Genomic DNA, 11,016 nt, shown 5'->3' with positions numbered 1-11,016 from the left:
TTAGTTTTTTGCATTAATTGATTTACTATGTATACCATTGGGCATATGGAAAATCTACAAGCATTGGGCATGCAAATGTACAATAAAAGTTGAACTGCTATGATGCCTGTGCAAAGTAGGGCCAGTGGTTTCAATTTCTAGAAATGACTCAAAATGAAGGTTCTCTCTATTACATAGAAAAACCAGAAGGCCAATACCATATGTTTCCCACTGGCTTGCCAAAATAATACTTTGAGCCAAAAAGAGCCCAAAGACAAGATGTGTAATGTGTACTATGACTGTAACTTTGAATTTATAACTTTAAATGAAACTATTTCCTGGCACATTCTTACTTTCCTGGACAGAAGTAGGAAGGTAGGAACATTATTTAATGTTAATATTTGTGCTTTCCTGGAATGATTTAGTCATCACAGCCCAATGACATTAATTCTGAAATCATAGATGCATGAGCATTGTAACATACAATGGCCAGCCTGGACTCTCAGTCCCACTGCAGTGTCTGGATGGGTGTTTGACTGAAAACCTTACTCTGATTGCATAATTATGGAAGTCTTATTCCAGTGAGGAAGTGAGGAAATGACTTATTATGTGACATCTAGAGCACAAGACTATCTACTGAGAGAAGTGTGTTCACACTCCAAAAAAGTGGTTGGTCTGTTAGTCAGCCACTGCAGTGGTCTGTCTGAATGCAGTCACAAGCCAGGCCTAGAATTACAGATTAATGAACAATTACAGTCATCCCAAACTATCACCAATCTTTAAACACAGTGACAATACTTCCACATTACCCATTCAAGTGGAAAATAAAAAGGGACTAGACAAAAACAATGTGCATCTAAATCACAGGGTGTGAATCACAAGGTTAAAAAAAAAACTGAAAACAAACGAAATGACAATGTTCTAAGAGTAATACATATGCATGATAATATACAAGCAGCAGAATGAGGACTAATAGAGATAATTGAAAGCCTATATAGCATTGGTGCTCTGATGAGAGGAAAACAAAACAAATGGGAGAAATTAAAACAAAATAAAACAATTCGATTGGGGGATAAAATAACATTTACCACTAAGTTTACCATCAGCACAACATGGGCAGGATCAAATCGCTGTAAAAAAGAAACACCAATTGGTTAAGCAGGAAGATTGAGGCACACAGAGAAGGGATTGTGGGGTTAGGAGTGTGGTTGTGGGGTTAAGGGGGGGTTTATTACCAGAGGGGCTTCAGTGTGTCCCCCCCCCCCAAATCATCACTTCACACAGGGCTAGGTGCTTACAGGGATTTCCTCTCACCACTCTCCCAACCACTCGTCCAAGTCCCCAGGCCCCTAGCCTGGTGTCATCTTGCAATCTCAACCAGAATATCACCTAAAGGTAACAAACTACCATTCCTAATATAGTAAATCCTGTATCCCTGCATCAGTGAAAACCTTAATTTTTTTACCTTCACCAAAAACAAATATATATATAATATTTTATAAATATATTCACTCCAACAGGTAAAGGAAAAAAAATAAGGAATAAGGAAAAGTTGTGAAGCAAAAGTAACATCTACTTTTTGATTGTCTGATACAGGGAAATGTTTGTGCCTTAAAAAAAACAAGGTCAAAAATCTGGTCTGAGATGATAGATGCCTCTCGGGACAACCACCACTTTCCCCTGTGAGCTTTTTGCCTTGCAGACGCTTGTCAGCCCAGTTAGCAAATCTCCCTGAGATTTTTTCATTTCCTCGCGAGCAAGCTTGTTTTGGGATGTGCTTAACCCCAGAACGAGTGAACACATGACACACAAAAAATACTTGAGGAAAGAGCTGGCAAGGCTTTGAGCAGTGCTTAGAGTGGAGTCTGCATTGCTATGTCGCAGCAGTTTTACCAAAGTAGACTTAAAAATGTAAACTGTGCACCCGTTGGGAGTTAAACATTTCAATTCTTTATGCAAAAGTAGTAGTTCAGTGTGTTACCTCCAACACTGCTTAAAGCCCCAGGTGAGTGTGACAGTTTGAGGCAAGCAGGAGTGCACCTCTGGGACAATCATGCTGTGCAGGAGTAGCAAAGAAACAGGGAGAGGACGGGTGCATGTAACCATGGGGACAGAGACATTTGAGGTGTAGAGACATTCGAGGTGTAGAAGGGTGGTGAGACATTCCCTGTAAGTTGACTCTATGGCCCGGTCAGTAACAGACACATACACATCTCAGTCCCACATAATGACCACACACACACAAGTTTCACAGGTTTGGAGGTAGAAACAGGCAAACAAGCAGAGGAGGGAAAATTCGCTACTCTGCAAGCCATTCAAAGTCTGAGCCGTAATTACAGCCGATCAGATACCCAACAGCAGCAACGGAAACTCAAAAAAAAAAAAATTAACATCCTGGAGATGATTCTAAGGGGTGTGATGGAATTATGGCTTTCTAAATTTAAATTGATTTAAAATGGACTTTTTTTTCTTTGTTCAAATAGAAGCGCTTTACTCTTTGTGCAGATTGAAATAAAGGTTTAGTGATTATGAAGCAAAGAGGAGAAAGCTGACAGAGGCCATTAGCCTACGGTACACTGTAAAAGGGGTGTTACGTTGAGGTCAACCTCAGAGTGGGAGAAAGAAAACACACCCACACACATACTGACATACAGAGGGAATCCAACAAACCTTACCTAAAAAGGGGCAAAAAGGACAAAAGAAGAATAAGAACAAAGTCAATACAGTGAAAAACTTAAAAAGGGGACACAATGCTTTCACTTCAAATTCCATAAACCTTCTCTTCTTGCAAGGACAGGAAAGGAGAGGAAGATTACAATGATTATCAAGCAAACTTCAATGTGATGCAAGGGTGCAATTGTGTTGTGAGCCTACTCCTAGGTGCATTAAGCAAATCTGAACAGAGATAGTGGGCCATTCATTCCTTAACAACTGGACACACTTTGCCGCAGTCTCATCTGCCCACAAAGCAGGATGCTTACATAACCACACATCAGTGGTGCCAGCAGCAAAAACAAGAGCAGAGTTGACCCCTACAACTTGTGCTGTCCTCCAAACAAAGTACACATCCTTATCACATCAAATAGATTGTTTTTCAGCTGTTCAAGGCCAGCTGGAAATAAACAATGATGCACGCCAAACGCTGAGCGTTTATACTATTTTTTTTATTTTTTTTTTTAAATGTAGGCTATAGGCAGAGAGGGCAAAATAATTCAATCAAGAGCTGTCATTATATGGCATCTTTATGTGCTTCTGTAGCATTAACGTTAATGACAGAACAAACCTGTAGTTTATCCTTTATTGCGTATGCTACAGTCATTTCTAAATGAAAAAAATGATTGCTCATTCTTTTAATAGCCTATCTGAACACAATTCAAATTGTGCAGAGAAAATTATTTCCACCCGTCATTCTGACAGGAGACAAAACTTTCCGTCATTTATTTTCGGTCAGTGACCGGTAATTACCGGACAATGGAAAATCAGGATATTCAGTATAGGCGTGAATGATGTACAGCAATACCTGCCTGTTAGACTATTTCCACACTGAGCCAAATAAATCTGATACCACCATTTGTTAGCCCAGATTAAAAAAGTAGAAACAAAGATATTCTTCTATCATTTATTTGAATGTAAATGTTTCTATTATTTCTTCTTCTTACTCCTCTTTTGATCAGCAAGCAAAATCAAGCATCACAGCCATCATCTGGTGAACCACTAAGCACGTATACACTACATACACAACGGAAACATAACCTAAACCCCAAACACAAGACATGGACTTTTCAATAATCTAACAACGCTGCCTACAAATCTAGTTAAGCAGCACAAGCCTGAATGCAGATAACTTCTGTCTTTTGATTTACATAGTGAATTTAATAAACTTAATCATTTTCCTAGCACTGCATGGGCCCCTATATGTCCATGTCTAAGACTGTAACTTGTCTTCAGTTTGGGCGTGTGCTGCAGACAGGTTTCTCATTCAAATTCTGACATTGAGCATCTTACTGCTGGGTTTACAGGGGAAGCAATGCACTCAAGCAAATGTTGCAATTAAACAACAAAAGAGAAATGAAGTGAATGAATATGACTGCATGAGAGTTACAGAAATTTAAGATTTGAGTAGGGATGCACCAAAATGAAAATTCTTGACCGAAGGGAATAGCGAGACAAATAAAAAGGTAGGAAAAATGGTGTAGGTTAACAATGAACAATAAAACAAAAAAGCTTCTCAACACACGGTGGCTTCCACTGTTACTGCCGCTGCTCAACCCCGGTCTGGACAATGACATGAGATGCGCCTCTCACTCTACGTTGGTAAATATTTAATTGCGTCATTAAAAACTTTTTGATCAAATTCATTCAGCCTTTTCACTTATTTGGCCGAACACACTTTTTTTGCCATTTTTGGCCGAATAATTTTGGTGGACGAACATTAGGTGCATCCCTAGATCTGAGGTCAAAATGGTATGGACCGAGGATAGAAAAAGAACACAGAAGAGGTAGACAAAACTAAATGCTAAAAAGTATGCTGAAAAACAAGCTCCTTTCTTAGCAAACTGCAAGACTCATTGGCCTGCCAATGACAAAGTCACTCATGGTCGTGGACAATGCGGGAGATGAGGCTGTAAAGAATAAAGAATGATATAAAGAATGATAGAGGGAGTAAAGATACTCATGAAAGAGGATGAAGAGACAGGACAGGGCTCAGTGGAAACATGCCAGGGCTCTGCACCACCACCTCTGAGCCAATGAGACTATGCGCATAGGGGGGTAAGCTAATGAGGTGCTGACGTTAGCCAAGACCAACACACACAGCTCTGTTCAGCCTGCTCCCACTTACAGAAAGTCAATATCAACTGGGCCATACAATTACAGATGTCTCCAGAAAGGAAACCTTTTTAATGCGTCTTTCTGGTTGAAAGTTTCTACATCTTACATCATTGTGCTTATGGAGCATTTTACTGGTACCACTTGCAAAACAGTCTAAAGATATGACATCAATGATATCCATGATCTTAAATAAAAGAAACATCTAGTGTACATACTATGTTGATAAAAGTAAATGTTATAAAGACTAGAGAGATTTGACAGACATCGCAAATCTAGTAAAATCTTAAAACACAATCCAAACAAACTCAAATCCAGACTGTCTGGGTACCTTAGCTCTAGATTAGGTTCAATATCTGTTCTGGAATTGCAAATACAACCAGACAAGGCCCAAAAAAGGTATTGTACGTTGCTTGTTAACTCAAGTGCTCTGCATTCCTGCAAAGACATGCCATGTTGGATGGAGTTCTGGCCAACATGTTTGCGTTTCCAAAGTCAACTATGTGCTGCTCATTTCACTTTTGCGACACTTCCACAAAACAACTCATGTCTCAGAAGAGAAGCAACATTTAGCTCCTGTGACCAAGATATAAACCTGGCAAGGTAAGCGGATTAGATTTTAGAATTTCTTTTTTTAACCAGGGATTCAAAGTAAGATCTGAAAACGCGACGAGATTCAAGGTTATCAGCAATCCATAAGTACATACTGTAAACACTTTTTATAAAGCTGGCTAAAAAAAAACTGGATTCGAACAAAACTTTATCTAATTAAACTGTGATTTTTGACGGGGGGAGGGAGGAGCCTAAATGCATAACTAAATGCATAACTGAAAGACAAACACTACAATCTCCCTACCCCCAGGGTCCCTGACCTCAGTCTTAATCCTTTACAACGCCCCCGGAAACAAGTTCGAGGGAACAGCAGCATGCAAGCAACAGGAACAAATGGAATGACGTTTGTTTTAATAAAATATTTTACCCAGAAATTGACACAAAGGGATAGATTAGAGAAAGAAAGAAAGAAAGAAAGAAAAAAGTAAACTTGCGGATACAAAAAAAACAACAACCTGGAAATGTGAGGGGGTAGAAAATGACAGAGGGTGATGGCTCAGTACCACCAGCACACATTGAACATAGTTGTACAGAAGAGTGATTCCTTACCCTGCATGGTTTTGCCAAGACCTTGCCCCAACTTCCAGCCATGTTTCTGAAGCAGCCGGTGCCCGATGTTATCCTAGCAGAGAGAACAGAGGAGAAAAAAACCAAAAATATTCCAATAATAAGAGAAGCTTTTTCCTGTTGGTACTGGTCAGAAACAAACAAAAACAAAATAAAACACTCAGATCACGCTATCATCATCATCATCAGCACAACCACCACCACCATTATTATTATTATTATCGTCATCCACCTACAGCGTGTACTATCAGTGTCTTCCAGCACAAGGAGTGGTAAGGGGGTTGGAGGATAGAGTGGGAGACTGAGAGAAAGGTAGGTTTTCCACTATGATGAATACATGAGGCTATGTGTAGCCTGTAAACTACAGGATACCCTCTACAGTAGGAGTGCAGTTTCTAAGGCAAAGAAATTGGGCATGAGCATTTCTACTTTTTTGGATGATAAAGATAACACATCAATTCACATCCACTAACTGAGAAGTTAAGGAGTGGGAGAAAGGAGGGGCAATATATGTATCACACACGCATACATATATGAACCACCACAGAGCAAGATCTTAGTACACAAAAAAAGTGACACAGAACAGTTATGGAAATCTTGCATTAACAAAACAAAGACCAGAAAGTCCAAGCTTGCTGTGATTTCGTAACAATGACAAGGGGAGCACCATGAAACATATGCAGCTGTTACAGAAAATATAGCAAGAGGAAGAGAAGGAAGTGGAGCTAGTGGGCCTTGGATTACCATTACAAGGCCCAGGGTGGACAGAATATGCACAGTGATATGTGGGTGTGCAGGTGAAGAGAGGGAGACATTGTGTGCATGTAGTCCCATTAGATATACTAGAAATAGCTATTGTGCATGTTTTTGAACACCTTCAGCATCTTTAGTTGGTTATCAACGGTCTGACTGTGATCCCAACCATGTGAACAATTTTAAACCATTATTAGATACAAATGTATTGTATGTCTCTAATTTGATCATCCATAGATATAATTACAATTCATATATCATAAAAACATTCTTGGCAGACTTTACCAAACTGCAAAGTAGTTTTTAGCTAGCATAAGATGAAATAATTGCAGTGAGGTAATCCACTTTAAAGTATTCTTGTTCTGCTTTTCTATATATAATATATACAAACACTGCACATGTGAACAAGATCAGGCAAACTGATTATGAATCAAAGAGGCAAGAGAGGAGTGCGAGAACATACACAACAGGAATTCATAGCACACTCTGGGGCCAAATGTGCACTGTCTGAGACAGTTATATCACTAGTATGAGTCAGCAAGAAAACAAACATTAAGTGAAATGCAAGACTCTCTTACCACTACACACTACATTACATCCTCAAGCACAAATAAACAGGAACAATGAGATTTCTGAGCGTTTTTTCTGTGTGATTATAACTATTCCAAGCTTGTCTAACATTCACCGAAGTGCTGCATTCTATCAACAAAAAAAAAAACATACAAACCAAACCAAAAGGATATTTATAATCACAAAGAGATTGACATCAACTTTCACAAACAGAAAGTGAAGGGGTTGGAACAAAACAGCATGCAGCTTTTTGTTAAAGAATTTTAACAAAAAGGATCGTCGGTGTTAGTAGCGCACTGTGAATGGTACACATACAAAGGGGTGGGGTGGTGGGGTGGATGGAGGGTTAACAAAACTCCAACTGTGCTAGTCTTGGGTGGATCAGGCAGAGAGAGGAAGGTGATGGCTCAACAGGGCTTAACTAGTTCTCTTTGACAAAAGAGGAGGTTTGGGATAGGGGGGCAGAACAGAGCAGAGCCATGGTGTAGGTGAGTTTCTGGGGTGGTGGAGGTGAGCTGGGCTTGAATAGATTAATGCATGTGAAGGGGAGTGGTTGTCAAACACACAGCACACACTGCATCTCCGCCCACAAGGTCTCATTTGGGATACATCTGCATTAATATTTTTGTAAACCACTGTTGGTATTTCAGTGCAAACTGTTGCCTTCCTTTGCCCTATTTTTCTGGAAGAATTAAAGTATATCAGTTGTAAAAATTCTACCATTGTGACGACTTGGATTAATATATTTTAAGTGACTGCCTGACGTTTGCCTCCCAACTGAGTGGCTAAACGACTTCACTTCCTGTTTACGTCGATAAAGAAGGAATGTCGGTACACGATCCGTCCTGCGCATGTGCAATATGTTTGCGCACGCACAGATGATAATCATGATGTACAAGAATTTACCAGGGATTTGAGGCACTACGCGATCTGTTCCACAGTGGTGGTCTGCTGTTAGCCTCAACCGGAAAGCTAACAGGTGAGACAGCATGTAAAGGACCCTCAAATATAATATATATTAAATAACCTAACAGCGTTTATGCAAAAAAAAATAAAAATAAAAAATATATCAGTCAATACTTGTCTATTATTACTATAAAGTCTTAATTTATCTGTAGCCTTCTTTTCCCACTGTTTAGTTTGAGTAACATTATTGTAGACTGAATCAAAGCTAGTGGTCAATCGGGAAGCTAACGGCGGTGGAAGTTCACCGTCCTCTTAATACATCCATGAGACTGACGGCTAACCGCTACAACTACGACATATCGTGTCGTACAGATAGTGTACTGATAGCTAAGACCACGGCTAGCCTCCAATGTGAAGCTGGCGCTAGTTTAGCTAACAGAAATTTCGACTAACCGCTAGCTGACAGTTTGATTCAGCCTAATATAACATTACTCACTAAACTAAACAGTGGGAAAAGCAGGCTACAGCTTTATTAAGACTTTACAGTAATAAAGACAAGTATTGAGTGATTGTATTTTAAAAGAGCACAAGTATAACTGACGTAATAGCTGTTATATATTTAAACTGTTATTTTAAGTTTTGAGGACATGCTTTTTTTTTTAACATGCTGTCTCAGCTGGTTGTTAGCCGAATGAGCCGTTAGCTAAACTAACGTTGGCTTTCAGGTGGAGGCGAACAGACTTTCTTTACCTCTCTATGGGAACAGATCGTGCAGTGTTGTAAATCCACGTTTATCATATAATCTGCACATGCGCAGAACGGATTGTGTACCGACAGGATCTATGCTAGGCCTCTCATGGTTGACACCCCCTGCCTGTATAAACTCATAGCTGGGTCATTAAATACTACATTAACATGCTATCGCTGTGTATAAGATGTCCTTGCCTGGAAGTTCCTGGAAATGTCACAGAATAAGGGAGGAGATAGTGTGTGGTGCCTCCTGCCAGGTGGCCAACAAATCCCCAGACTTCATTGTGGAGGAAAACACTGCAGAATTTGCTGCAGTGAACATCTCCCCCTCCCAGCATCACTGGGTATACTTCTGTCCCTTACTGCAGTATTATGGTGCAACACTCTCCACATTAACATTTATATTGACTTTGAGGACTGGCTCATCTATAAGGCTTGGAGCAAGGAGGAAAATAATAGGCACCCTAACCTAAGCGCCTGAGAAATACTCTTGCTCAGGCTCTTTCACAATTCCTGTTAGCGGATTTGTTTATTTTTCATCGCAAAAGTCAGCAAAGTCTGACCAAGGGTTGTATAATGAAATGATCTGAAAGCTTAAAGAACATAAGCCCTACATGTTTCTTCTTACAAAGCTTATGATTTTTATTTTATTTGTTATCTTAGTGAGATTAGAGAAATATTAAAAATAAGGGCAGGTTGGATGAGGCACCAGTTACAACTGCTGACACTGACAGATTATTTCAAAATGGGCTAAGCAAAGGTTAAAGGGCTGAGATGAGGCGCAGACTGCGTGTTGAACAACAGATGAGTGCACCAAAAGAATAGACAGACAGACGGATGAAAGCAACGACGGCGAGTCCAACAGCAGTGCAAGTGGAGTGAAGGCATTTCCATACGAACCTGGCTTTAAAATACTGGGCTGTCAAAAAAACAGTCACACGTGACACAACGTAAGAAACCAGCCAAACGCTTTCAACTGCAATTCTTCTAGCTTCTCTAAGGTCTTTAAAATACAAATCTCTCTCTGCTTTTAAACAAACATAATACTTTACACAAACAGAAAAGGTAGGCATGTCAATAAATCCAACAACTGACTGTTAATACAGGAGAGAGAAAAATAGAAAAATGTTATCCAAACAAAAGAGATCTACAGTAGGGGGTGTTTTTAAAACACTGTGCACTGTGCCGTCATTGGCACAGTGCATGGAAAAAGATATGGGTAAGGGAAGTGATATGCAGGGGACCACACCTAGAGACCTCAGAGTATTTAGGAATCATATCGCTTCAGTCTATGCAGCCATTTATATGTATACAGTATGGTTGTGTTTGTGTGTCCCTGTCTGGGTAAAATAAATTGCTCCTGTTTAGATTACCTAGCAGGATGCAACATGAAAAAGGCATATTAATCCACAGTAGTGACTAAACATAAATAAAAACCAAACTGCATATTTTATACAATTTTCTTTGGATGACCACTCTCAAAAACACGAGATTCTACACATTCTGAAAAGAAAACAGACAGGCTCCTTAGGGATCTGCCTTGCAAAACGTGGGCTGCTGAGGTAACACATAATACTTTGTAGTGTCCCTGAGGTCTTTTGGCAAGTGTTGGTGGAGGACAGGGTTTGCTGTCTGCTGCTTCGCAAAGTCTTGCAGCTCCCTTGTGTAGGGGCTCTGTACATTCCTGTTCGGTTTCAGCTATTGCAGGTGTGACTAAATTAAAAAAAAAAAAAACGGTCCCAGTCGTCAAGAGCCAAAGACTTAAAACAGAAGGCTCCTACTTCCCAGTAAATGGTGTGGATGTGTCAGATTGAACATGAAGGGATTAAAGATTTCCTTAAATAAGTGAAGGGGGGAAATGACAGAAGCAGAGTCCAATTAATATAAAAGTTTACATATTTAAAAATACAAACTTACCTCATAATTCTGAAGGCCCAATTCATCAACTGGAAGTTTATCAAAGTGTAGTTAAAAAAACACTGAAGGCCAAAGTTAAAAGGGATCTCCAACATCTTTAAACAGACATTGTAGCACCCATTGAGTTTGAGGTTT

At 39.7% G+C, this 11,016-nt stretch overlaps 1 protein-coding gene and 1 long non-coding RNA gene across 9 annotated transcripts in view; both read right to left on the bottom strand.

The window, feature by feature from the left end:
* gpatch8 (G patch domain containing 8) overlaps nucleotides 1–11,016 on the bottom strand; it is a 30,262-nt gene that overhangs the window by 8,971 nt on the left and 10,275 nt on the right. For 2 of the 8 annotated variants that reach the window (XM_032537929.1, XM_032537930.1), the window contains 3 exons: nucleotides 9,865–9,883; nucleotides 5,968–6,040; nucleotides 1,068–1,109 (listed from right to left, as the gene is read on the bottom strand). Coding sequence is in view for 3 of the 8 variants with exons in the window: in XM_032537926.1 (XP_032393817.1) it covers nucleotides 5,968–6,040 (73 nt within the window). In the remaining 5 variants the exon portion in view is untranslated. Of the gene's footprint in view, nucleotides 1–1,067; nucleotides 2,655–5,967; nucleotides 6,041–9,864; nucleotides 9,884–11,016 lie in introns of all 8 variants that reach the window. The other 6 variants (XM_032537927.1, XM_032537928.1, XM_032537931.1 and 3 more) reach the window with 5 other exon arrangements.
* Nucleotides 4,858–5,961, bottom strand: LOC116703284 (uncharacterized). The gene is made up of 2 exons (XR_004335384.1): nucleotides 5,446–5,961; nucleotides 4,858–5,401 (listed from the first exon to the last, which is right to left on the bottom strand). It is a non-coding gene; the product is annotated as an uncharacterized LOC116703284 (long non-coding RNA).

Source organism: Etheostoma spectabile, chromosome 15 (assembly GCF_008692095.1).
Source record: "Etheostoma spectabile isolate EspeVRDwgs_2016 chromosome 15, UIUC_Espe_1.0, whole genome shotgun sequence".
Lineage (NCBI taxonomy): Eukaryota > Metazoa > Chordata > Actinopteri > Perciformes > Percidae > Etheostoma > Etheostoma spectabile.
Note: the sequence above shows the minus strand (reverse complement) of the source record. Positions and strands in the feature narration are given on the sequence as shown.